The sequence below is a fragment of the Bacillus rossius genome (genome assembly GCF_032445375.1).
Source record: "Bacillus rossius redtenbacheri isolate Brsri chromosome 9 unlocalized genomic scaffold, Brsri_v3 Brsri_v3_scf9_2, whole genome shotgun sequence".
Classification (NCBI taxonomy): Eukaryota; Metazoa; Arthropoda; class Insecta; order Phasmatodea; family Bacillidae; genus Bacillus; species Bacillus rossius.
Window position 1 is genome coordinate 29,595,452 of NW_026962013.1, and position 26,622 is coordinate 29,622,073.

At 39.0% G+C, this 26,622-nt stretch overlaps 1 protein-coding gene across 1 annotated transcript in view; it reads right to left on the reverse strand.

The window, feature by feature from the left end:
* Positions 1 to 839: 839 nt before the first annotated feature.
* The window catches only part of LOC134542892 (alpha-1D adrenergic receptor-like), a 41,519-nt gene continuing 15,736 nt past the window's right edge, over positions 840 to 26,622 (reverse strand). Inside the window, exon 3 of the mRNA XM_063387477.1 lies at positions 840 to 1,442. Within this exon, the coding sequence (XP_063243547.1) occupies positions 840 to 1,442 (603 nt within the window). The remainder of the gene's footprint in view (positions 1,443 to 26,622) is intronic.

Below are 26,622 nucleotides of genomic sequence, written 5' to 3' on the forward strand. Positions count from 1 at the left end.
ATACATTTCATTGGTATTATGACTAGGCTGTAAACTCGCAGATTGTAGACACAGGTGATAAATGAATGTACACCATTCAAAATATCATTCAAATTTCTAGTTTCCAAAATGTTCATTTAAAATAACGTCTTGCTTCATTTGGACACTTAAAATTGATAGCGTTAAAAATATTTCACCAAGCACTAAAAAAGTTAACTTGGAAAGAATGTTTGACATTAATGTATTTCATATTAATTAAGCGGAACACTTGACTAACTCAGTCCAAACAGTTGTTTAAAATAAATGTACAACACGTGGCACATAATTAAAAATACTTTTACCACCTACAATCAACTCGGAATTTCTGGCTATAGGTAGAGGCGATTGAGAAAGGGTCTTGCATAGAATGAGGACAGGTTTCTTGGGAGATGGGAAAGGTTTGATGCTCTGGCGGGGCAAGGAAAGGTTCGCTGGGAAGAAGAATATTGCTAGAAGAAGAAGAAGAATAAAATTTACTACGAGTGGGGAAGAGGTTAACTGTGATTGGGGAAGACTCTGTTAGTAGAGGGGAACAGGATTGTCAAGGGTGGGAAAGAGGAGCACTGTGAGTGGGGAAGAGGTTTACTAGAAGATGGGTAAAGGGTTGCTGTCAGCGGGGAAAAGTTGTGCTAGGAGAATGGTAAAGGGCTACCAGAAATGGGGAAGATGTTTACTGTGATTGGGGAAGACGTGTGTTAGTAGAGGGGAACAGGATTGTCGAGAGTGGGAAAGAGGAGCACCGTGAATGGGGAAGGAGTTTACTAGAATGTGGGTAGAGGGTTGCTGAGTGGGACAGAGGTTCGCCGGGAGCGGCGACCTCTTCAGTGCAGCGCGACCAGCTCGTTCACCTCGCCCATGTAGCTGGCGAGGTCGGCGCCCACGAACTCCGCCTCGTCCAGGTCCTGCAGGCTGGAGTTGCTGATGGTGTTGGTGGTGCTGTCGGCGGCGGCGGCGGCGGCGGCGGCGGCGGCGGCGCGCCGGCCCTGGTCTGGTTCCGCGCCGCCCCTCAGCAGGCGCGCCAGGGCGCCGATGCTCGGGTAGGAGCGCAGCAGCGAGCAGCCGCCCCGCTCCCTGCGCGTGGACGACGCCAGGCTCAGCAGCCCCACGGACGTGGTGAGCGTGAGCTGGCTCGAGTCCGAGGAGACGCGCGACCGCGGCCGGTACTGCGGGTACGAGTGGTTGAGGCTGCCCGCCGCCGCCGCCGCCGCCGCCGCCGGGGACGAGGGCGCCGCCGCCGCCCCGGCCGCCGGCAGCCCGCCGCCCCCGGCCGCCCCCGGCGGAGACCGCGGCGGCTGCCAGTCCGGGTGCGCGCGGCACAGCGGCTGGTGCTGCTGCTGGTGGTTGTTGTTGCACCTGGACAGCACGCTGTACGCGCGCTTCCTCTTCGAGTACTTGTCCCGGCCGCAGCACTGCGCCAGCGTCGACTGCAACACCGCACGCAAGCACACTTCACGCCACGCAGGCACTAGTCTACGGAGCAGTCAGTCTGCTAGGAACGAGCGGTTAACTTCATTATATATAGAGACCGGAAAAATTCGCGGGTTCAATGACCTTCAGGATGGACTCCAATATCCTCTAGACACTCGGGCAAAATGCCAACTGTTCATTTGCTGCTGACTTGTGAGACGTCTCGACTGGGTGGTCTGTGATTCGACACTTCTATGAGTGAGGGTCTCCAATTGGCCCTCAGTCCTCCAGATTAACAGTGAACCAATGGCAGAAGCAGCACTAAGGTATAATTATTTGAATTGTTAGCAAAACACGAAATGAACACCCGAGAATTTTTCAGGTCTCTTATTATAACCAAAAACCTTTGTTTCGCTATCCATATGAGATAGGGGAGAGGGGAGTCGTTCTCATTTAGACTACAACTATTAGGAAGACAATGATTGTACCTACATGCTCACTCCCTAACGTTTTTACCTCCATGAGTCAAAAGATCAGTCACCGCACGTACGCAAGAAAGTAAAGGTAAGAACTCACGTGGATTATTAATTATAAAGCTTAACTTATTACATTATTTTATCTGAAAAAAGAATTTCTTCACGTAGTGTAAAATATTATTTGCTTTAATCTCATGATGATCCTAAATATGGATTCTTAAGCGCTCCGTTTTTGTTTCATGGAATACATACTATAAAAATTAATATAGCGAGAATATGTCCAAAGATTTTCTCTACATACTCCCATGAACACTATTGTGCTTGTTTGATATAATCAAAGTTTACAAGGCAAAGCTATTTTTTAAATAATATAATAAATGTACTGTACAGTTTGATGTACTTTTGATGCAACTTACATGTATATATATATGATGTTAAACGTAAATAGCATGTGAGTTATTACAAATATTACACTGTAAACAAAAATTTTAAAGAAATTTCTATGTATATTGATTAGCGTTACTAAGTACGTATTTTTATGAAAGAGGAGGAAAATACATAAAGTTTCAAGTGAAAATTTCTATGGATGAATGAATAAATAAGATGTGAGAGGAGTAGTATACAAATGTATTTCCTAGATCTGGCTTCTGGCTGAGGTGCGAGGTGCCGGTGTCCGCCATCTTGGATTTGTGACGTCACGGCGGCAAAAATTCCTCAAAATTCCTCAAAAATGACTCAAAATGACTCAAAATTTCCCGTTTTAAGAAAAAATTTCCCGTTTTCGAGGGAAAAATTCCCGTTTCGAGGGAAAATTTCCCGATTTAGTCCTTAAAAATCCCAACGGCTAGAAATGTCCTGATAGAGGCTTAAGCATCCTTAGCTCAAGCCTCAGTTAAGCCTCTATCAGGATGTGACCTTGACCTTTGACCTTTGACCTTGACCACGACGGCCATCTTGGATCCACCATCTTGGATGACGTCATTTCGTTTTCTCGAACATTCCGTCATTGTGTTATCGGCCATATTGGATGATGACGTCACCGTTGCCATTTACGTTACGACCGCCATCTTTAACTTTTTTATTTATTATCCGATTTTAATGAAATTTTTTTTTAAAAATTATAAAAAAAATTAAATAATAAAATTTTTAATAAAATATTTAAAAAACAAACATTTACAACACGGAGCTCGGAGTCCTCGGTTCAAACCCGACGAGTGCAAAAAAAATAAAAATGGCTACCGATCCTTCCCCCCGCGGTGGCTGCGGGCATACTGACTCCCTCCACTTTTTTTTTCAAAGCATATATATCGTCAGGTAGTATGACGTCATGGCCGCCATCTTGTCCTCGTCTGCTGGAAGCCATCATCAGTGTATCGTCGGCGAGAGTGCGCTGACGCCATGTTAGTTTAATTCTTATCCGCTAGAGTGCAGTAATCATTTATTATTGCTGTGACACCCGACATCTTGTCATTTGGCCGCCATCTTGAAAATCCATAATTATTTAGCTAGAAATTCGAGAAAAATTCCAAAATTCATTAAATAAATTTGTAATCTATATACTGCTCGATTAGGTCGACTAAGGTCCTTGGTACGATCTAGGACGATGCAAAAAAATTAAATATAACATCAATTTAACACAATAGTAACAGGTTCGAGGAATTAAACACCACAAGTTCTTTTACAAACATAATATTTATTACATAATTTCTATTCTACTACAGGATCATTTGCGAAAGCCAGCAATCTTATAATCATTTAGTTCCGCAGCGGTGTGAAATGACTAATTCTTAGCTCCAATCGGTTTATACTAGACAGAGTTCAGCCAGAACCTTTACAGACATAGTCCACCTCTTCTTGACAGAGTTTCTGGATACCATTTTTAACAGTTTGCTTCACATCGTTAGAACTGTAAATTACTGCAGCCGATGTCTTGAATGCACACTTCTTCACTTTGTCATCGAACGGATATGGCTTTCCATATATACAGTCCAACCACAAGTTATATTTCAAAGGTCCGTTTGTTGCTACATCATCAGTAAGCTGATTGATTATCCTCTGTCTGATATCGTCAAGAAAATTACAAATGTCTTTCGACTCACCTAACGTATTTAAATAATAGTAGTCCTTCAATGTTCCACGAAATGCAGACTGCGCCAAGTAGAAGCCATTATCGTTCACTTGAAATGCGCCGAACACAGTCTTAGGTTTATTTTCCTGTTCAGACGTCATACCAATCGGTTGCTCCACATCGGTTTTCTTGCTTGTACGCTCACGAGCCTTCAACATAAACCGAGGAGTCGAAATTTCTGCAGGTAGTTCAGCAGTAGGCACACGGACTTCACCTTTACAGTTTTTCGCATGTCGTCGCAAATTATCAATTCTAGTAAACCATTCATGACACTCATCACATCGAAACTTCATGCGAGATGGATTCTTCGTGCATTTGCTCCGCTCATGTCTTCGTGCATCATGAGCAAATGCAAACGACGTATCACAGTAGCTGCAAGGATACCGTGGTGATGAAGACGAACCTTTCAGACCCGATCCAGATACTGGCGTTGCCGCAGTTGCACCATCTCCAGGCATACTCTTATGAACATCAATGCATCGTTGTTGCGCCGAAACCTTTACTTTCTGCCGAACAGCAGGACCTTTGCATGCCTTCATGTGCGTTTTCATATTATCTTTTCTGGCAAACTGCTTATGACATTTCTCACAAACAAACATTTTACGATATAGGTTCTTGGCACATTCTCTATTCTCATGTCGTCGAGCATTGCTGTTATTTGAGAAAATCTTGTCGCAGTAACAGCACCGATGTTCGTTAGTTGTTGCCGATTCGGCATCCATTGAAGTCTCCATTGATGGCGAACCAGCGTTCACCGAGTTTCCCTGTGCAGCCAGCACTAGAGACATTAAAGTCTCTTCTGCTGGCGGTACCACGTCTGTTGAAGTCTCCTCCAGTGTTGACATCGACGTTGCCAACGGGATCTGCTCCACCATCGTCGACGCTGACGTCATGGTTCCCGCAGTCGATGGTACAACCTCCATCGAGTTCGTCGTTAAAGTCGGGAAAGATGCCATCGAGTTCGCAAGAACAGGTAATTACGTGATTAATGCACCAGAAGAAACAATCTAGGTGATCCTTACACCGACGACGTCAGTAACAAACTAAGCATCCTGTTGTCTAGAGCTCGCTTATATATACATGCACCGTATGGAACAATACGCTAGTCAAATCAAGAACCATTTACAATAATACTAGAGTCAAAACAACATTAAAAATAGAAGGACCATCAACGAAAAGGCAGCACATTTGGAAGCACCGACAACGAAAAGGCAGCACATTTGGAAGCACCGACAACGAAAAGGCAGCACATTTGGAAGCACCGACAACGAAAAGGCAGCACATTTGGAAGCACCGACAACGAAAAGGCAGCACATTTGGAAGCACCGACAACGAAAAGGCAGCACATTTGGAAGCACCGACAACGAAAAGGCAGCACATTTGGAAGCACCGACAACGAAAAGGCAGCACATTTGGAAGCACCGACTACGAAAAGGCAGCACATTTGGAAGCACCGTCATCGAAAAGGCAGCACATTTGGAAGCACCGACAACGTAAAGGCAGCACATTTGGAAGCACCGACAACGTAAAGGCAGCACATTTGGAAGCACCGACTACGAAAAGGCAGCACATTTGGAAGCACCGTCATCGAAAAGGCAGCACATTTGGAAGCACCGACAACGTAAAGGCAGCACATTTGGAAGCACCCACAACGTAAAGGCAGCACATTTGGAAGCACCGACAACGAAAAGGCAGCACATTTGGAAGCACCGACAACGAAAAGGCAGCACATTTGGAAGCACCGACAACGAAAAGGCAGCACATTTGGAAGCACCGACAACGAAAAGGCAGCACATTTGGAAGCACCGACAACGAAAAGGCAGCACATTTGGAAGCACCGACAACGAAAAGGCAGCACATTTGGAAGCACCGACAACGTAAAGACAGCACATTTGGAAGCACCGACAACGAAAAGGCAGCACATTTGGAAGCACCGACAACGAAAAGGCAGCACACTTGGAAGCACCGACAACGAAAAGGCAGCATATTTGGAAACACCGACAACGAAAAGGCAGTACATTTGGAAGCACCGCCAACGAAAAGGCAGCACATTTTGGATGCATCATCGAATAAGGAAGCACATTTGGAAGCTCCATCAACTAAAAAAGGCAAAAAGGAAGCACAAGTTACGAGATCTAAGTCTTAGTAAGAAATCATAATACAAGAAATAAAAACATTACATTCTTATAATTTAAATTATTTATTTTATTGCTTTACATTATACAAATGCAAGTAAAAGAAGTCAATATTGTATGTAGCCAGCATTCCTCAGTTCCTTGAGTATGAAGGATATTTCTTTGATGCACGAATAGTTTCCTGCACAAAGCGAACCATGTAGAAGTCTTAGCCGGTCAACCAATATGTTTGGATCTTTCCATGATGTGTAATCATTCTCTTCTACCACCATCTTCCTTGCACCTTTATAATAAATATTATGATCTCTGGTGTCTTCCGTTTTACCACCAACCTCAGGGTAACTTTCATGTTGGAGACGATGATCATCACAAGCTTGATCAGATTTATTTAATATATCACGTCGTTTCCATCGTTTCGGTCTCAGGACACCGCCACATTCTTCGATCTTGGCAGCTTTAGGTGCTTCATCATAGTCTATGTCTTTGTCAACAGCCTCAGAGTCACTGTAACAATCACCGTAGAAGGAATCGTTTTCACCCAATTTACCGTAATAATTCGATGTTGATGATGTTGAAGTGTCTTCATCGTCTTCATGCTTCCTTTTTAGGAGTCCATAATTTTTACAAAGTAGGAAAGATCTACTTGAATTCGGCTGGAATATATTCTCACTTTTCACGTTAAGGATTCTTCCACTGTCTTCATTCTTCCGTAAATCATCAACCTTCTTCAATTTAAGTTCTTTGTCGAGATCGGAAGAGCCAAGAAAATTATTGTCGTAATGCAGATCACTCTTCCTTAGGCTAGTAGATTCATCGTTGTCCTCTAGCTTGTACGCAGGCTTGGCGCTACAAGTTCTGCCATGTCTTTTTAGACTCTCTCTCCGCGTAAACGACTTGCTACATCGAACACAACTTATCATATTGCGCAGTGGATTTTTAACACTGTCATTCTTCTCGTGTTGTCTTTTATTCTTTCTCAAGATAAACTCTTTACTGCAAAACTTACACCTATGTTCTTTCGATACAGCGTCAGATCCCAAATCGGAATTCATATTAGTTACTGAGACTAATGTCAGATACCAATTGAGTGTTTTAAATTAGATTCAATACTTAAATAAAAATTTTTTCATATTTCATCAGCGAGAATTAATATATCTCATGCAAAAGTACTTTATGCATGTAGTTCTGCTTTTCAACAACAGATGTCGCCACATGTTGCTTGCAGGTAAATAATATTTAGTTATTTTATGCGGGATGCGGGATGCTCACTATCGATCGCAAAAGATGGATGGCTTCGTTAGACTCCAAGGAAAAGGAAGTTCATCTTGCATGTTGGTGCTCCACAGATGTCTCATGGCGTAATTTTAATTTGACTGAGTAATGATATTTGTTAATTCCACCTGATAAAAATATTGCAAGTTTTGATTTAGTAGCAGAAATTATCGAATTAAATGTAACTCCAAATAAAATGACATGTCTCATTAGAACAAAAAAAATCCATGCAGAGAGCGGTTTCTCAGAATAGTCAGAAACACTTGAAGAAACCACAGGAATGATTGCAAGAACACGGGAAAAACCATCAAAATATTGTCAAGAATAATCAGGAGCACACTGAGGAAACCACCATAATATTAACAATAATAATTGGAAGCCAACGGAGAAAACCATCATAATATTGACCAGATTAATCGGAAGCACACAGAGAAAACCACCACATGTTTTCTTTGATATCATAAAATTACAAGAAAAAATATTTAAAAATAAAAATAAATTAATAAAAAATTAAAAAAAATTAAAAAATGCATAAATTTCTGGCTTGTACAAGAACTCTATCTTTGCTCAACAATGATAAGTTTACAAGCTAGCAGAAACTGTTTATGCATTTTTTAATTTTTTTTAATTTTTTATTAATTTATTTTTATTTTTAAATATTTTTTCTTGTAATTTTATGATATCAAAGAAAACATGTGGTGGTTTTCTCTGTGTGCTTCCGATTAATCTGGTCAATATTATGATGGTTTTCTCCGTGTGCTTCCAATTATTATTGTTAATATTATGGTGGTTTCCTCAGTGTGCTCCTGATTATTCTTGACAATATTTTGATGGTTTTTCCCGTGTTCTTGCAATCATTCCTGTGGTTTCTTCAAGTGTTTCTGACTATTCTGAGAAACCGCTCTCTGCATGGATTTTTTTTGTTCTAATGAGACATGTCATTTTATTTGGAGTTACATTTAATTCGATAATTTCTGCTACTAAATCAAAACTTGCAATATTTTTATCAGGTGGAATTAACAAATATCATTACTCAGTCAAATTAATATTACGCCATGAGACATCTGTGGAGCACCAACATGCAAGATGAACTTCCTTTTCCTTGGAGTCTAACGAAGCCATCCATCTTTTGCGATCGATAGTGAGCATCCCGCATCCCGCATAAAATAACTAAATATTATTTACCTGCAAGCAACATGTGGCGACATCTGTTGTTGAAAAGCAGAACTACATGCATAAAGTACTTTTGCATGAGATATATTAATTCTCGCTGATGAAATATGAAAAAATTTCTATTTAAGTATTGAATCTAATTTAAAACACTCAATTGGTATCTGACATTAGTCTCAGTAACTAATATGAATTCCGATTTGGGATCTGACGCTGTATCGAAAGAACATAGGTGTAAGTTTTGCAGTAAAGAGTTTATCTTGAGAAAGAATAAAAGACAACACGAGAAGAATGACAGTGTTAAAAATCCACTGCGCAATATGATAAGTTGTGTTCGATGTAGCAAGTCGTTTACGCGGAGAGAGAGTCTAAAAAGACATGGCAGAACTTGTAGCGCCAAGCCTGCGTACAAGCTAGAGGACAACGATGAATCTACTAGCCTAAGGAAGAGTGATCTGCATTACGACAATAATTTTCTTGGCTCTTCCGATCTCGACAAAGAACTTAAATTGAAGAAGGTTGATGATTTACGGAAGAATGAAGACAGTGGAAGAATCCTTAACGTGAAAAGTGAGAATATATTCCAGCCGAATTCAAGTAGATCTTTCCTACTTTGTAAAAATTATGGACTCCTAAAAAGGAAGCATGAAGACGATGAAGACACTTCAACATCATCAACATCGAATTATTACGGTAAATTGGGTGAAAACGATTCCTTCTACGGTGATTGTTACAGTGACTCTGAGGCTGTTGACAAAGACATAGACTATGATGAAGCACCTAAAGCTGCCAAGATCGAAGAATGTGGCGGTGTCCTGAGACCGAAACGATGGAAACGACGTGATATATTAAATAAATCTGATCAAGCTTGTGATGATCATCGTCTCCAACATGAAAGTTACCCTGAGGTTGGTGGTAAAACGGAAGACACCAGAGATCATAATATTTATTATAAAGGTGCAAGGAAGATGGTGGTAGAAGAGAATGATTACACATCATGGAAAGATCCAAACATATTGGTTGACCGGCTAAGACTTCTACATGGTTCGCTTTGTGCAGGAAACTATTCGTGCATCAAAGAAATATCCTTCATACTCAAGGAACTGAGGAATGCTGGCTACATACAATATTGACTTCTTTTACTTGCATTTGTATAATGTAAAGCAATAAAATAAATAATTTAAATTATAAGAATGTAATGTTTTTATTTCTTGTATTATGATTTCTTACTAAGACTTAGATCTCGTAACTTGTGCTTCCTTTTTGCCTTTTTTAGCTGATGGAGCTTCCAAATGTGCTTCCTTATTCGATGATGCATCCAAAATGTGCTGCCTTTTCGTTGGCGGTGCTGCCAAATGTACTGCCTTTTCGTTGTCGGTGTTTCCAAATATGCTGCCTTTTCGTTGTCGGTGCTTCCAAGTGTGCTGCCTTTTCGTTGTCGGTGCTTCCAAATGTGCTGCCTTTTCGTTGTCGGTGCTTCCAAATGTGCTGTCTTTACGTTGTCGGTGCTTCCAAATGTGCTGCCTTTTCGTTGTCGGTGCTTCCAAATGTGCTGCCTTTTCGTTGTCGGTGCTTCCAAATGTGCTGCCTTTTCGTTGTCGGTGCTTCCAAATGTGCTGCCTTTTCGTTGTCGGTGCTTCCAAATGTGCTGCCTTTACGTTGTGGGTGCTTCCAAATGTGCTGCCTTTACGTTGTCGGTGCTTCCAAATGTGCTGCCTTTTCGATGACGGTGCTTCCAAATGTGCTGCCTTTTCGTAGTCGGTGCTTCCAAATGTGCTGCCTTTACGTTGTCGGTGCTTCCAAATGTGCTGCCTTTACGTTGTCGGTGCTTCCAAATGTGCTGCCTTTTCGATGACGGTGCTTCCAAATGTGCTGCCTTTTCGTAGTCGGTGCTTCCAAATGTGCTGCCATTTCGTTGTCGGTGCTTCCAAATGTGCTGCCTTTTCGTTGTCGGTGCTTCCAAATGTGCTGCCTTTTCGTTGTCGGTGCTTCCAAATGTGCTGCCTTTTCGTTGTCGGTGCTTCCAAATGTGCTGCCTTTTCGTTGATGGTCCTTCTATTTTTAATGTTGTTTTGACTCTAGTATTATTGTAAATGGTTCTTGATTTGACTAGCGTATTGTTCCATACGGTGCATGTATATATAAGCGAGCTCTAGACAACAGGATGCTTAGTTTGTTACTGACGTCGTCGGTGTAAGGATCACCTAGTTTGTTTCTTCTGGTGCATTAATCACGTAATTACCTGTTCTTGCGAACTCGATGGCATCTTTACCGACTTTAACGACGAACTCGATGGAGGTTGTACCATCGACTGCGGGAACCATGACGTCAGCGTCGACGATGGTGGAGCAGATCCCGTTGGCAACGTCGATGTCAACACTGGAGGAGACTTCAACAGACGTGGTACCGCCAGCAGAAGAGACTTTAATGTCTCTAGTGCTGGCTGCACAGGGAAACTCGGTGAACGCTGGTTCGCCATCAATGGAGACTTCAATGGATGCCGAATCGGCAACAACTAACGAACATCGGTGCTGTTACTGCGACAAGATTTTCTCAAATAACAGCAATGCTCGACGACATGAGAATAGAGAATGTGCCAAGAACCTATATCGTAAAATGTTTGTTTGTGAGAAATGTCATAAGCAGTTTGCCAGAAAAGATAATATGAAAACGCACATGAAGGCATGCAAAGGTCCTGCTGTTCGGCAGAAAGTAAAGGTTTCGGCGCAACAACGATGCATTGATGTTCATAAGAGTATGCCTGGAGATGGTGCAACTGCGGCAACGCCAGTATCTGGATCGGGTCTGAAAGGTTCGTCTTCATCACCACGGTATCCTTGCAGCTACTGTGATACGTCGTTTGCATTTGCTCATGATGCACGAAGACATGAGCGGAGCAAATGCACGAAGAATCCATCTCGCATGAAGTTTCGATGTGATGAGTGTCATGAATGGTTTACTAGAATTGATAATTTGCGACGACATGCGAAAAACTGTAAAGGTGAAGTCCGTGTGCCTACTGCTGAACTACCTGCAGAAATTTCGACTCCTCGGTTTAGGTTGAAGGCTCGTGAGCGTACAAGCAAGAAAACCGATGTGGAGCAACCGATTGGTATGACGTCTGAACAGGAAAATAAACCTAAGACTGTGTTCGGCGCATTTCAAGTGAACGATAATGGCTTCTACTTGGCGCAGTCTGCATTTCGTGGAACATTGAAGGACTACTATTATTTAAATACGTTAGGTGAGTCGAAAGACATTTGTAATTTTCTTGACGATATCAGACAGAGGATAATCAATCAGCTTACTGATGATGTAGCAACAAACGGACCTTTGAAATATAACTTGTGGTTGGACTGTATATATGGAAAGCCATATCCGTTCGATGACAAAGTGAAGAAGTGTGCATTCAAGACATCGGCTGCAGTAATTTACAGTTCTAACGATGTGAAGCAAACTGTTAAAAACGGTATCCAGAAACTCTGTCAAGAAGAGGTGGACTATGTCTGTAAAGGTTCTGGCTGGACCCTTCTAGTATAAACCGATTGGAGCTAAGAATTAGTCATTTCACACCGCTGCGGAACTAAATGATTATAAGATTGCTGGCTTTCGCAAATGATCCTGTAGTAGAATAGAAATTATGTAATAAATATTATGTTTGTAAAAGAACTTGTGGTGTTTAATTCCTCGAACCTGTTACTATTGTGTTAAATTGATGTTATATTTAATTTTTTTGCATCGTCCTAGATCGTACCAAGGACCTTAGTCGACCTAATCGAGCAGTATATAGATTACAAATTTATTTAATGAATTTTGGAATTTTTCTCGAATTTCTAGCTAAATAATTATGGATTTTCAAGATGGCGGCCAAATGAAAAGATGTCGGGTGTCACAGCAATAATAAATGATTACTGCACTCTAGCGGATAAGAATTAAACTAACATGGCGTCAGCGCACTCTCGCCGACGATACACTGATGATGGCTTCCAGCAGACGAGGACAAGATGGCGGCCATGACGTCATACTACCTGACGATATATATGCTTTGAAAAAAAAAAGTGGAGGGAGTCAGTATGCCCGCAGCCACCGCGGGGGGAAGGATCGGTAGCCATTTTTATTTTTTTTGCACTCGTCGGGTTTGAACCGAGGACTCCAAGCTCCGTGTTGTAAATGTTTGTTTTTTAAATATTTTATTAAAAATTTTATTATTTAATTTTTTTATAATTTTTAAAAAAAATTTCATTAAAATCGGATAATAAATAAAAAAGTTAAAGATGGCGGTCGTAACGTAAATTGCAACGGTGACGTCATCATCCAATATGGCCGATAACACAATGACGGAATGTTCGAGAAAACGAAATGACGTCATCCAAGATGGTGGATCCAAGATGGCCGTCGGGGTCAAGGTCAAAGGTCAAAGGTCAAGGTCACATCCTGATAGAGGCTTAACTGAGGCTTGAGTTAAGGATGCTTAAGCCTCTATCAGGACATTTCTAGCCGTTGGGATTTTTAAGGTCTAAATCGGGAAATTTTCCCTCGAAACGGGAATTTTTCCCTCGAAAACGGGAAATTTTTTCTTAAAACGGGAAATTTTGAGTCATTTTGAGTCATTTTTGAGGAATTTTGAGGAATTTTTGCCGCCGTGACGTCACAAATCCAAGATGGCGGACACCGGCTCCTCGCACCTCAGCCAGAAGCCAGATCTAGGAAATACATTTGTATACTACTGAGAGGAAAATGGAAAGTAATAATATATTTGGAACACAAATTCGTGGTTATTTTGGACACTGTTTTTAAAGGTGAGAGGAACCTAAATACTCTATTGATTTTAACAAATTTTAGGTCATAATATTATTATATAATTTGATTGTCCAAATTTGACTTCGTTAAAGCATAGTGTATAATTTAATGGAATGCCTATGCTAATCTGGACTGGCTACTACAAACAGTTACTCTTTTGAAGACAAGAAGACTTAGTATTCTTTTATTTTTTCGGAATATTTACAATAATTGTAGTAATTTTATATTCTTTTTGAAATTTTTTACTTGTAAACTTTGCCTTAAGTAAGGCAAATTTATCACTGTCAGATGATAAGGAATTGTTATGGCATAATAACTGTTTAAACAATTATGGTTTCTGTTGGTTCCTGTCTTTCCCCTTTAAATTTTTATAACATAATTTCGTCAAGTTTTATTTCGTGTTCTCCATTTAATTTAAGTTCCAGTCTGTGAACACGAATGTTACCTTTTATCTTACATATAATCGATGGCGTTGACGACCAATAAAAAACTTTACGTATGTGTAAATTAGCTCGTTTCGCTACAGTCCGGGAGAAATCTCTGCAGTGTAAACTACCAGTACCTCGTTTCAGGATGGATCATTTCAAGTTTAAGCTGCAGTTAAATTGCTTTTAAACGTTCGCAAGCAACATTTTAACGGACTGCTAAACCGTTTCCGACATCCAGTTCTACGTATTACGTAAAGTACAGCGTTGTTGTGTGTAACGTAGCGCCGACCTCCGTAGCGCAGTTGGCTCCGCTGCTCCGGGTTCGAGTTCCGGGTGAGGCTTGGGTGTAAATGTACATTCATCTTAAAATCGCTCCGGATAAATACTGAAACGGTTGCTAGCCGTAGTCCAATCCTCCCACAGAAAATATGGTCTGTATTGTGTGTTCCCGGCTTTCATTACCTCGCTGTCCTTAAAGAAAAAAAAAACACGACTTGTTCCGTTGTTAACTTGAATTAATTTATCGTATAATCACCTTGCTTTACATAAGCATATCTTATATATAAAATTCTCGTGTCACAGTTTTCGTTGCCATACTCCTCCGAAACGGCTTGACCGATTTTGATGAAATTTTTTGTGCTTATCCGGTATCTATGAGAATCGGCCAACATCTATTTTTCATCCCCCTAAATGTTAGGGGTAGTCCACCCCTAATTTTTTTTTATTTCCAGTTTTTGGTAGGAAATCACCATGGCAACGGCTGTTGCTTTGTTGATGCTTCATTCGTCTCTATGGCAACGGCTATTTCATTGTTAGTGCAGTCCTCATCACCGTTGAAATTTTGCAACTACTTTAAATATCAAAAATTGCCCTTTTTTTTCAAGTATATATATTTTACAGACTTGAAACTTGAAACTTCACAGTAATGTTCCTTATGTTACGCAGGATGACATTTTCCGAAAATTAGATCTAATGGGTGGTTAAAACCAGGCAACAGTGGGTACTTTGTCTGCATGAGAACAGTATTTTGCATTGTTCATGCCTTCTGCGTCTCCATGGCAACGGGCATCGCGCGGCAGTGGCGTACCCACAAGGAGGGGCATGTATTATGAGCGGCGCAAGAGTGATCTGCCTGTAGACTGCCGTAGCGAAGTACGGGTACATCAGTTGTACGTTGCGTGCACGAGTCGGGTAACCTATAGCCGTGCGAAGCCGGGTCGGGCAGCTAGTAAATATATACATGTTGATATTTGGTTTGATAATTTTTTTCACTTGAAAATATGAGCCACTCCAAGAGATAATTGAAATGCAGTTATATTTTAGAGAACAGTCTTAAAAGTATGTGTTTTATAAGTATGCGTACAAACTCCAGATGGTTATATCTAACACAAAAAGTAGAAAGGCTGAGATAAGCTACGCATGGTCCATCGCAAACAGGAATGGTGTGTGGTTATTTCATAAAATTTAGCTCCAAACGGGAAAAGGGGGAAATAAAAAAAAATTCCTTTTTGTTAATATAAGTTTGCGTCAATGGGAATATTTTGATGATATTTCGAAATTTGTGTTTATGCTTATATCTATGCTAAAACCCCGTTCGTATTTTAGTCTTTTACGTATATAACATATATTTGTATGCCCAAAAGTTTTTTTTAACAGAATTTTGTCTTTTTAGTTACGCCCTTTTGAATTAACACACACACATAAACACAATTTTGTCAAATATTTTTTTATTGTTTCATATATATCAGAAATAATTCTCATTTGCACAATATTAAAATAAATTAAAATTTTAATAAAAAACTTGATTTTATTAAACTAAAATGATTCTTATATAGTACATCAGGCGCCTTACAACATTCTAGTTACCTAATATTTAGTAAATAATGTTGAGAAAATTTGGGACAGGACACGGAATGTAGGAGAGGTATCAGAATGAACTGACAGGGGAAAAAAAAAAAAAACTCCCCTCACATGAACAGTAATGACAAGAGAACGAAGCAACCAACACGAGATTGTAGTCGCCGGCTCGGAATGAACTAATCGCTCCGTGGCCTCAGAACAAATTTCCTGTCCGTTTTGTTCTAATCGACGTCTGCACCCCGCACCGCGGCGCGGGCGGCGAGGAAGCGTTCACTCGACGTCGCGCGGAGCGCTGCGAGGCGAACGGAAATTACTCGCCTCGAGGAGTTTGTGCCAGCTCGCGTTCCGAACGCGCGATAAATTTGTACAGTGACGGTTGAACCTGAGACGGAGTCGAGAGGCCCGAACAGTTCCGGACACAACCGATGTTCCAAAGGCCGTATCCATGTAAAGTTACACATTTTTGTAAATTAGCACATTTACAAGAAAACAACTATCACAAAAAAAAAAAAAAAAGCAGTGTTCACAGTAATACTGGGTTCGGATTCTTACCCGGGAATTTATGCTTTGTGTTCTCCCAGTACCTCCAATAGTTAAAGTTATTTGTAAACCGTTCCCTGAATAGCTTTGCAGTATTAACTACGCATGCAATTAGCATGAAAAAAAGAAAAGAGTCAAATTGTTGAATATTCGATTATCTTTTCCATTTATTAAGTTTAAACAAAAAATAAAATATTAAATTATACGCCAATTTTCGTAAGAAATACTCAGTTAATCTAAAAAAAAAAAACGTATTTATTATATAAAAAAAATAAGCATAGCCGTGTGTTGTACAAAGTTAAAACATATTTTTTTGTAGTATTACAAACTATTTCTTGCAACTAGTTTCCAAAGGAATATTTTTTAAAAGTACATAAAAGATTTTTCTGTGTTAAAGTAACAAACACAAAACATGAAACTAAAACCATTTTTGGATGTACAGCGAAGACCAACAAATATATATTTTTAAAACATTAAGAATTTTTGGACGGTTCATAAAGTTTTCTTTATTTTTATTTTGGTCCTCGTTGTTTGTCAGTAACCATTCTTTTTCGAAAGACTCGGTTTTTAAAATTCCGGTTGTGTTACTATGATTTCTATTTTCATCGGTGTCTCGAAGTAACTCCAGGTTAATGCTGAGTTGGTTCTGTGCTGTAAGCCAATAGCTGACTTACTTCCCAATATCCCGGGGTTATGTGGCGTATTTTCGTCTTAGGCCCGTGCTACGATCGATGACTCGGAAGCACAGACGGATGGCAGACAAGGAGACGGATCTCACGGGAAGGAGTGCCCACAACGGCACGCATGCGTACACGGACCCGCACGGAATGGTTCGGCGATGCTCAGCTCTTTCGTTCACGTGACTCCGGTGCGACCAATTGAAGTCGAGTATTCGGCCGCCGGCGGCAGCCATGTTTGTTCACGTTTCAAGTGCGACAATATCTACGGTCCTATCATTACTTTGTGGTTAATTTTTAATTATGAATGTAAATCCTGACCATGCACTGTGTTCACGTATCTTTAAAAAAAAAAAAATTGAGTAACATCAAATCTCGTAAACGTGAAATTAAATCTCATTGGTTGCCAGTTGTTACATTTTCGTGCATCTTGGAAGCGGCCGACGCGATAGTGAAACGTAAATAATTTGCGGTTCCGGATCCGTTTTCCTTTTTCACGTTTTCGCTTCAATGTGGAACGGGCCTTAGAGATGACCTGGATGTCGAAAAGACGTTAAGCTCCATAATAATAATAATAATAATAATAATAATAATAATAATAATAATAATAAAATTGGTTTATAAATAGCAATCAAACCATCTAATATTTATTTTAAACCAGTTAAATATATCTATATACTATCCCCACAAATCTGCTCAGCCGTAGAATTTTTCCGATTACATTTTCAATGACGAGATGTAGTTAATGAAAATTTCAGCGTAAGATGAATTATTATTTTTTTCAATCAAATCCCTAAAAAACAACCGCGTGACATTGAGAATCAATTTTCGCTGCAATGACACAGTTTCTGTTTGCTTTTTTTTTCTTCGTGTTCGCAATAGTTTCGCTCGTGGAACACTAGACGAGTTTTCACTGTGTATTTTCATTTTAATTTGTCACGTCATGGGGTGAAGGACGCAAGTTCGATCTCAACAAACCATCATGGCTCAACATTGGAGCACCAAGTCAGTGTCTAAGTTGTTCGGACACCACTACAGCCTCGGAGGTCCTTTTTCCTTAAGCGCAACCGCATGGCGTAAAACTTTACATACAAATTTTTGTATCACATCTTTCCGACAAAATAAACTCGAAATGTCTGCCCTGTTTCAGTAAATTTCCTTTTGTTAATGCGGATTATTTCAAAAATATTTGTATGAAATATTTTTTTTAATATCAAAATTAACGATTCTATTTACGTACTGATATTTTTTAAATTGGACTTTACATGGCTGAAAGGTATAAATAGTGAGTTTCGCAGACAATAATCAATTCCATCTTTGCATTAGAACATACATTCAGTTTGGTATACGCGCACTGTTTAGATGTATGCATGTTTAGATATTGTGTATGTTGGAATTAATTTTTTATTCATTTTATGTTTGTTTTGTTGATGCAAACCACAGCTCTTCAAAACCTGCCAAATATTTTCTTTCGTTGGTAATTAATTATTCCTCTATCTTTGCGACTTCATCATTAATTAAAAAAAATTTGTAGCAAAATTACGTATTAAAAAGTTTGTTCTTCCAGTTCAATTTTTATCATTAGCTCCAAAGTTTTTTTTTTTTTGCTATTCGCCTCTCGGGGGTCTGAACTCGTTCATTACTCTAGCTACTGATATGCAAGCAAGTTCCGGAACATTTAAAATTTTCCCATCCTTCTAACTTCTGATTTTCAAGTGATCGGAGTATGATATCCATAATTACGTACTTAAAAATAAATGGAAGGAATAGGGACATTTATTTGCTTTCATCAATGCAGTGCCGCAAAACCCAGAAGACTTATCTACAAGGATTTCCGGTCCTCTGATCACCGGTTCCACACCCAATGAGTCTGCATACAAAACTATGATAATGAGTAAGAAATGCGAGTATCCATGTGTAGTCTCAAAGAGTATGTCAGTTTTCAAATTAGGTTTAAAAAACCACATATGAAAGTTCAGGTATTTTAATCAGTAAAAATAGCGAAAGAAACAAAATGTCAAAATATTAAATCGATGTAAATAAGTGCAAATTATTACTTTACCTCCTTGATATAAGTTATTGGCTGGTGCATAACTATAATCCGTCTCACGTTTAGTTTGCAATTCAGAGCAAATGGCCCCCACTGCTGTCAGTGCTTATTATTATAAAACGTTTATTTACTTTAATATTGATAATTATAATAAGTTTGAGTATATATTAATTTAATTATTTTTTTTTTGATTTTGGTAAGACCTTTAAATAGCGTCTACTGAAAATATTATTACAGTTGTAAATACTATTCTGAAGAAAAAAAATTAATCATAAAAACCAATTATTATTTTACAGAAGACTATATTTGTAGAAGTCTGTCACAATTAATAACAATGCATTCCATTAATTATGTCATACGGTCAAACAAAGCCAAATTATTTGAAAATAAAATATATAAAAATGGTGGCAAAAATAGTTGAAACCAAGATGGCGTCTCTCAGTTACGTTTCCTTAGAAGTAAGAATTTGTTATCATCAGATGATGCTGTAGATTAAATACAACAAGAAAATGGATTTCCAAAATTTTCATTCCAGATTTTCCTTTAAAAAATAAAGTATATTAAAAAAAATTCTCATTGCATCATAAAGTTGAGTCTAAAACTTTTATGATCTTTGGATATATCTGGAAACAAAGCACTCCAAAACAAGGACAGCGTTAATGGAGGAAATCGTGCAATGGAAAGAGAGACAATTCCCATTTAATTGTACACTTCAATCTAAGGATAAGACACGCTGTAGTAGAGCCTCTTTGCAATTTTTAGACCACTATAGGGTTATACACTGCAGTGAAACACCAAAAAATAAACATCACAGTGGGAATCTATGCGTAGGTGATGTGAAATCACGTTACTGTTTGTAACTCAGGTAAAGTGTAATTCAAGCTGTATCAGCGTACAACTACTTGAATACTACGCTTAAACGAGCTAGTTCTATACTGAAATAAATAGGTACTCCTATTAGCTGCCCCGTAAAGATTGAAAACCAAGTATTGATAGTGGAAGGAGTTCCTTTAAAGTTTATTTTGTAAAGTGTCCAATTAGCAGGGACGTGTGTTCTCTGCGAAAAACATTTCCGGATCAGCTGTGTGTTGAAACGTTATGGCATTGTCTGTGTTTCATGGTTGGCTGGGTTTATTCCAGGTGCATGTCTACTCGTCGGCACACCAATCACAGCCACCCGATGCGGGAGCAAACGCTTCCTGAATGGCGCGGCCCAACAGGGCAATGGCTTCTCGTGCAACCGTAAGTGAGCAGTTGCTAGGTCAGGGATATCTCATTGCAGTTTAATGAGTGCGAAATACACGCACGCCTCTAACAATTAGCAAAGTGGCCTCGTGTCTCGTGTTCCGAAGTACTGTTGTTTCATTCCAGTACGGCCATCCGCGTTTCCGATCCTGACCCCCTCCTACATTCCCACGATTTACCGGAAATCACCCAGGGAAAACGCTGGGTTGATCACCGACTGTGAACCATGGAGAAGGCGGATGGTTATCTTCCTCGTATATTTGATTCGCGCTGCTGTTTGCGCTCGTATCCCCACTAAAAATCGTAACCAGTGGGTTTCAAATCAGTTAAAGATAGCAAGTAACAGAAAAAAAAAATTTAAACGGGTTGATATTGCCTGCTAAATCAGAGGAAATTCGCTTGAGAATTCCTGTCACCAAAATTAAACATTGCGAAGCGGAAATTTTTCCAAATGAAGAAATTTAAACAATATTAAATTCATTAGTTCTTTAAGTGGACCATGTCAAAAAATAAAACCCTTAAGTCAATCTTCCCCATTGCGAAAACCGTTTAAGGGGCCCGCCTCGTCAAGGGTGTATCTGTGTTAGTGAGGCGGGATGATAAGCACGACGCTTCCTGGCGCTTCTAGCGCGGTGTCGCCTCTGAACTGGCGCGCAGTCTTCTCGTCGTGCATGGGGCAACTACGAAATTTGAGCGGTGACCGTAACATAATTTGGTGGAGCAATGAAGATAAAGGTGAAGTGCAAGTCCTTTAAGTGATTTCAAGACTCTGTACCAGTTATTTCATGCCTAAAAATTACTCTCTGAAAACACACTTTTCTAAAAATACAGTTAAAAAACTTTATCCCGAAACAAAACTAATTATCGGTCCTCAGCAAACTTGTAAATGTTTTTTTGTAAACAGGCCCCATTCGGATTTTTTTTTGAGTATTGTTGAAATCAGCATTGTTTTTCCTGAAGCCCGGCACACCATATGTGTGCCCGGGTAGGCCAGACCCAACTATGTGGGGCCCGGAATGCATCAGTGAATGAGGAAATACGAAAATATCCATAAGTTACGTTGAAAAGTATTACACTCTTTTAGAAGGCCCAGTTATCAAAATCATTCATAGTTATTGCAAATCTTCTAAAGGTTATCCTACACAATTTTTTAAAAATAATTTTGAATACACCGACCCTTACTACACCTTAATAGGCACGATATAACACATTCCCAATTTATTTTTGTAATTATTATAAATGCTATCCGAAAGAAAAGACATTTTAAAACAATTCTGAATTCAAATTTTGACTGTTTTGGGCCAGTATCTTAAATTCGCGGTATAGTTAAGTGGCTGCTAAAGAAAGGTAAAAAAAATTAAAAAAAAACATTATTGATGGGGGCAGAAGTCCCGTCTTCGAGGGACCTCGGCGGAGACGGACAGACGGACAGACGGACAGACGGACAGACGGACAGACGGACAGACGGACAGACGGACAGACGGACAGACGGACAGACGGACAGACGGACAGGTCGGCGGTGGGTGGGCGACAGCCTCGCGAAGAACCGCCCCCCCCCCCCCACTTAGCGGGATTGCGACGGGGGGCAGACGCGGGCACGCACCGACCGTCTGGGCCCTCCCCAGGGGCCTGCCGAGCCGGGGAGAGACGTCTAAACACCCGGCGAAGCGATGGACGTACGTACGTCAGGCTCCCGCACCTGACGTGCGCACGTCGACGCCTCTTTCTGGGTCGTCCGTCCCGGCCGGGAGACCGCGCGCCAGCCGAGACCCCTCCGCCGGGAATACACGCCCTGGTGGAGGGTTTCGAACGACGGGAACCGAGGGGAGAAAAAAAAATTGTGCGTGGAGTCCCTCCGCGCGGAAGAAGTGAAACTTCGTAATGTGGAAATGAAAATAGGAAAGGGTAGAAATTGATTTTTAGTGAAATCATATTGTATCAAATCAAACTAAAAAAACCAAGTAAGTGAAATAATGAATATTATAAATTAAAATAGAACAATAAAATAGAACAACAAGTACGTATTTCAGCTAATTTCACGACGCTCACACTGTTTACTTCGCTGCATAGCAAGAATACCACGCGCATGTGCTTGGAATATTGGACGCTACTCGATGCTAACGCTCGCGCTGGCCTGTAACAGGTAAACTACGCGCATGCGTTCGAGTGCCACGCATTCGCTCTCGCTCCTGTCTCTTTCTATTCCCCCTCCCCAGGAGCGTTGAACGTTTAACGCAACAGTGCTTTCATACCCCCTCCATGGTAGCGTTAAAAGTTTAACGCAACCTTGTTGAGTCACATTAGAAGTTTCACTTCAAAAAATTCACGTACATTGTTAGAAACTGCAGTAACTTTACAGATATTTAAACGAAGAATTCATCTCAAATAAACTAAGACTTCTACGTAATTTCATACAACTGTGTTTTTGTAGAAACAACGACGTACTTCGACTTTCGAGTTCTGTTAAACAGAAAAAAAAACACACTCGTGGAAAAAAATTAATGTTTTTTTTTTAGTTGTATTTAACAGTTTTTGAATGTTTTGCGTACATAATGAGATTATTTTTGTTGGTTTATGTTCGAAGTAAGTAAACTTAGTTCCCATTTATAAATTTACGAAGATTCATAAATAATTTGTAAACAGCGTTCTTCGTAAATTTGTCGTTATCTTGGTAAATTAACGGTAACTAAGCTAACTTACTTCGATTTTAAATTCACAAGAATAATCTTAATATATAAGCAAAACATAAAAAAAAACTGGTAAATACGACTGCAAAAAAGCACTTTCAAAGATCCCTGAATAATTTGTAACCAGCGTTCTTCGTTAATTTAAGGTCAACATTTTTAACAGTGTATCGTATTGCATTTCATGGCCAAAGTAAATGACTATATTTCTGGGTTGAGGTAAAGTCCGTAAAAACGACGGCGTTCTCTGAAGTTTCGGTATGTATTGTTGCAGCCATCTTCAAGGGCGGGTTAACAACTCAACCTAGAAACCAAGACTTAAATTAAAATATATCATGGGGTAAGCGGGAGCAAACGAAATCTATTCGACGCAAACCTTATGGAATATTAGAAACGAAAACAATGTTTAGTGAGATATCCCTTTCATGTTTGTGCTGGAAAAAAATTGTTCGCAAATAGGGTTATGTTGGATTATTTCTTTAAAATTATTGTTTTAAATAGACGTATGTATAAATCCGCAGAATTATTTTTTCCAAACATTTTCAAAGAACCGCGTAGGAAAAAAATCCGTAAGAACTCTGTCTCACGTGCTGTGTTTGCTATTTTATTTTCTTGTAATTAAAATTATTCCACATACATAACATACAGACATACATAACGAAACATCTCTTGAATTTTCTTTCGCCAGAAATTTTGTTGTCAGATATTTAAAAGTTATTTGCGGGCTTTATCTAACATTTGACTCAAGTGATAATGTATATAAACACCTGGAGGACTTCTTAAAGCTATTACATTAGTAAATACCAAGATATGTAGGACTGGTATTGGAAACCGAGTCCCCTGTATTGCAAGTCAGATGTCTCACCATTGAATGAATAATTTTTTTTATGGATGCTTGGCACGTTGGCAATTTTCGTTACCAACGAGCTATTTGACTTTATATTGGCACTAATTTTCTTAGTTGGACAATTGCATTTACTTTGACTTTTTTTATGAAGAATTTAGCAAAATTACACTCATGGTTTAACCGGGTCTTGAACCCAGAACCCTTCGAACCGAAAGCCGATGTGCATCTCACTGTCCTACCTAGGTCATCAAAACTTAGTTATGAAAACAAATATGTCATATACGCTCCAAAGATATAATAACGCAAACAAAAGGTTTGGACACTACTGATACTGGCTTTTGATGCCGCTAGGTTGGAGACACAGCAATATTCACTGCGGAATTCAGCATAAAAGCGAGAATAATAAGCACTAAAATAATCTGAATTTTTATGACCATATGTGTATGTGCATGTGTGTTCACCTGTGTGCGTTGAGTCTCAGTCCAGCAGCCGTGTTTGCAGACCACTCGAAAACAAGTAATGTCAAAAGTAATCGATTGCTACTGATTTCATAATTCATGCTTCGTAACACTATTTTTTTAAAATTATCGTTTTATAGAAATAAAAGAGCGAGAGTATAGAGCGATACGGATTAATGTTGTGACTTAGGAGGAAATCAGTTATCAAAGGATTACAGCATAATAATTGTATCATCTTGATAAAACTAATTTTTAGTTGTCCTTTCTTAAAACTTTTGTTGAAACAATAGTAACGCCAGACCAGTCACTATAATTATTCTAGTGGGCTATTTTTTTTATAATGGAACATTTTTATTTATGCATCATGTTTTACAGGACTTTAGACATATATTGTTTGGTTTTTTAAGGCATAAAATCACTAGGTTAACGAGCAAAAATATACTAACTTTAAACCTATTTTTTTCAATTTATAGTTCCTTGATATATTTACAACCTAGTGTGTGTACAAATACTTTTGAAATGTCATAAAAGTTTTTTGCCTGTATGTTCGATTCTTTTTAGGTTAATGGAAAATATTCTTCTTCTTGGTCCAGTTAAAAGATGTATTAGATTGATGCATCAAACATACAAGATTACTTAAATTATTTGCTTGGGTTCCGTATTCTTAGTAATTTTACCTTAAAATGCATACGAAATTAATAACAAAAGTTTTACACAATCCTCTCATACGCAAATACTGTAATGTGCATTAGGATCAATGGCGAAAACTGCTGGTTTCCAAGTTCTACCCACAGTTCCTAGTTTATGAAATTTATTCACTTCCTACCTTAACCTGGCACGTGACCAAACGACATCATGAAAAGCAACTTGAATTTTACGAGGTAAACATATTAGAAATTCACATTAAGGTATGCAAAAAAAATATCTCTCGCAAATATTTACGTACAGTAAACCGATGTACGTTGAAAAATGCACACTCACCACGTTTTGCAAAACACAGTTCTAGCATCATCCAAATGGTAGCAACATTAGGAAAATATTTGTGATACATAGGTACAAGTGGTTTAACAGTCATTGTTTACATTCCATTTGTAACCAAAATATCAGTGCTCTCACGAGTCAGAAGATAGAGAAACGTATGACAAGCCAAACACGTTAAAATGACCTCAACAATAAATTACTTATTGAACAAAGCGCAGTAATTATTTTTGGGTGTGAAATTACGGTAAGTCGGCTACAGGATTTTGCCCGAGGATTACATGCTATTGCTGAGCGGTAACGTGACATTTAAGCCATCTTAAAAAATATATTCTCTCTGATAGGGCACAAAAAATTCTGTCCAATGGGAACATAAATTATTTTCATTTATTATATTTACCCCGATGGCTCATAGACTAGAAAAATAGTTTTAAAACAAACAATAGAATTTTATTTTTCAAATGTTTTGTATTTAACATTACTATCTACTCCACGTGTATATATATATATATATCAGATACGTTGGCGCTTACATGAGTTTCTAGGATAATGTCTTGGGGGTGTAGGTGGCAACCGATCGTAAACAATTATGGTTTAATCGTAAGATGTGTGGCCTGTCAATTAGAAATATGATGTGAAATAGCAACCTGTTAAATTTTAACAGGTGAGTAACAATATCAGTGAAAACATATTAAGATATACCAAACATAACAGTTATTGCATAAATAAACTTTGCTTTTTTTCCTAATAGCTACTATGTTGTGAAATAGCAAATATCAGTATGTCGTCAACGGTAATTTACTACCGACTTCACAGTTTCGTGCGAGTGAACATAGGCTATTTATTGCCTAGTATCGGCACACCGATATTTCTAGTAGCTTTTCAATGCAATAATTTAAAATAAATTTCTACTTGAATGGATGTAGTTTTTCAAAAATAAAAAAAGGTAGAATTACTTTTTAAAAATTTTGACAGTATTAATATTTAGTATGCCATGTAACTTTTATCAAACTAGACAGTTCTCAAAAGTAATAAAACTTCCACAGTAAGGTCTTTTATAATTGGAGGATTTGGTTGTTAACTTCCTATTATAATTGGAGCACTTAATAAAGCAATATACATGATATAGTAATAATATAATATTCTTTATTAATAATAAGTAGTATTTAAATGTGTGTTGATGCAAAGAATAGTTCAGTATTTTACGAGGCGTGTCCGGAAAGTAAGTACCATTTGGTCATTAAAAAACAAACTTACAGAAAAAAGGTGTTTTATAAGTTTTAGTTTACTACATATCTACATCACATTTTCACATAGTCGCCATTCAATTGCAAGCACTTTCCGCAACGTTCTACCATTTTATTTAACAACTCTGTATAAAAGTTCGCCGCCTGGAAATTAAACCAGTTGGCCATCGTAATTTTGTACATTTTGCTGTAATTTTTGACT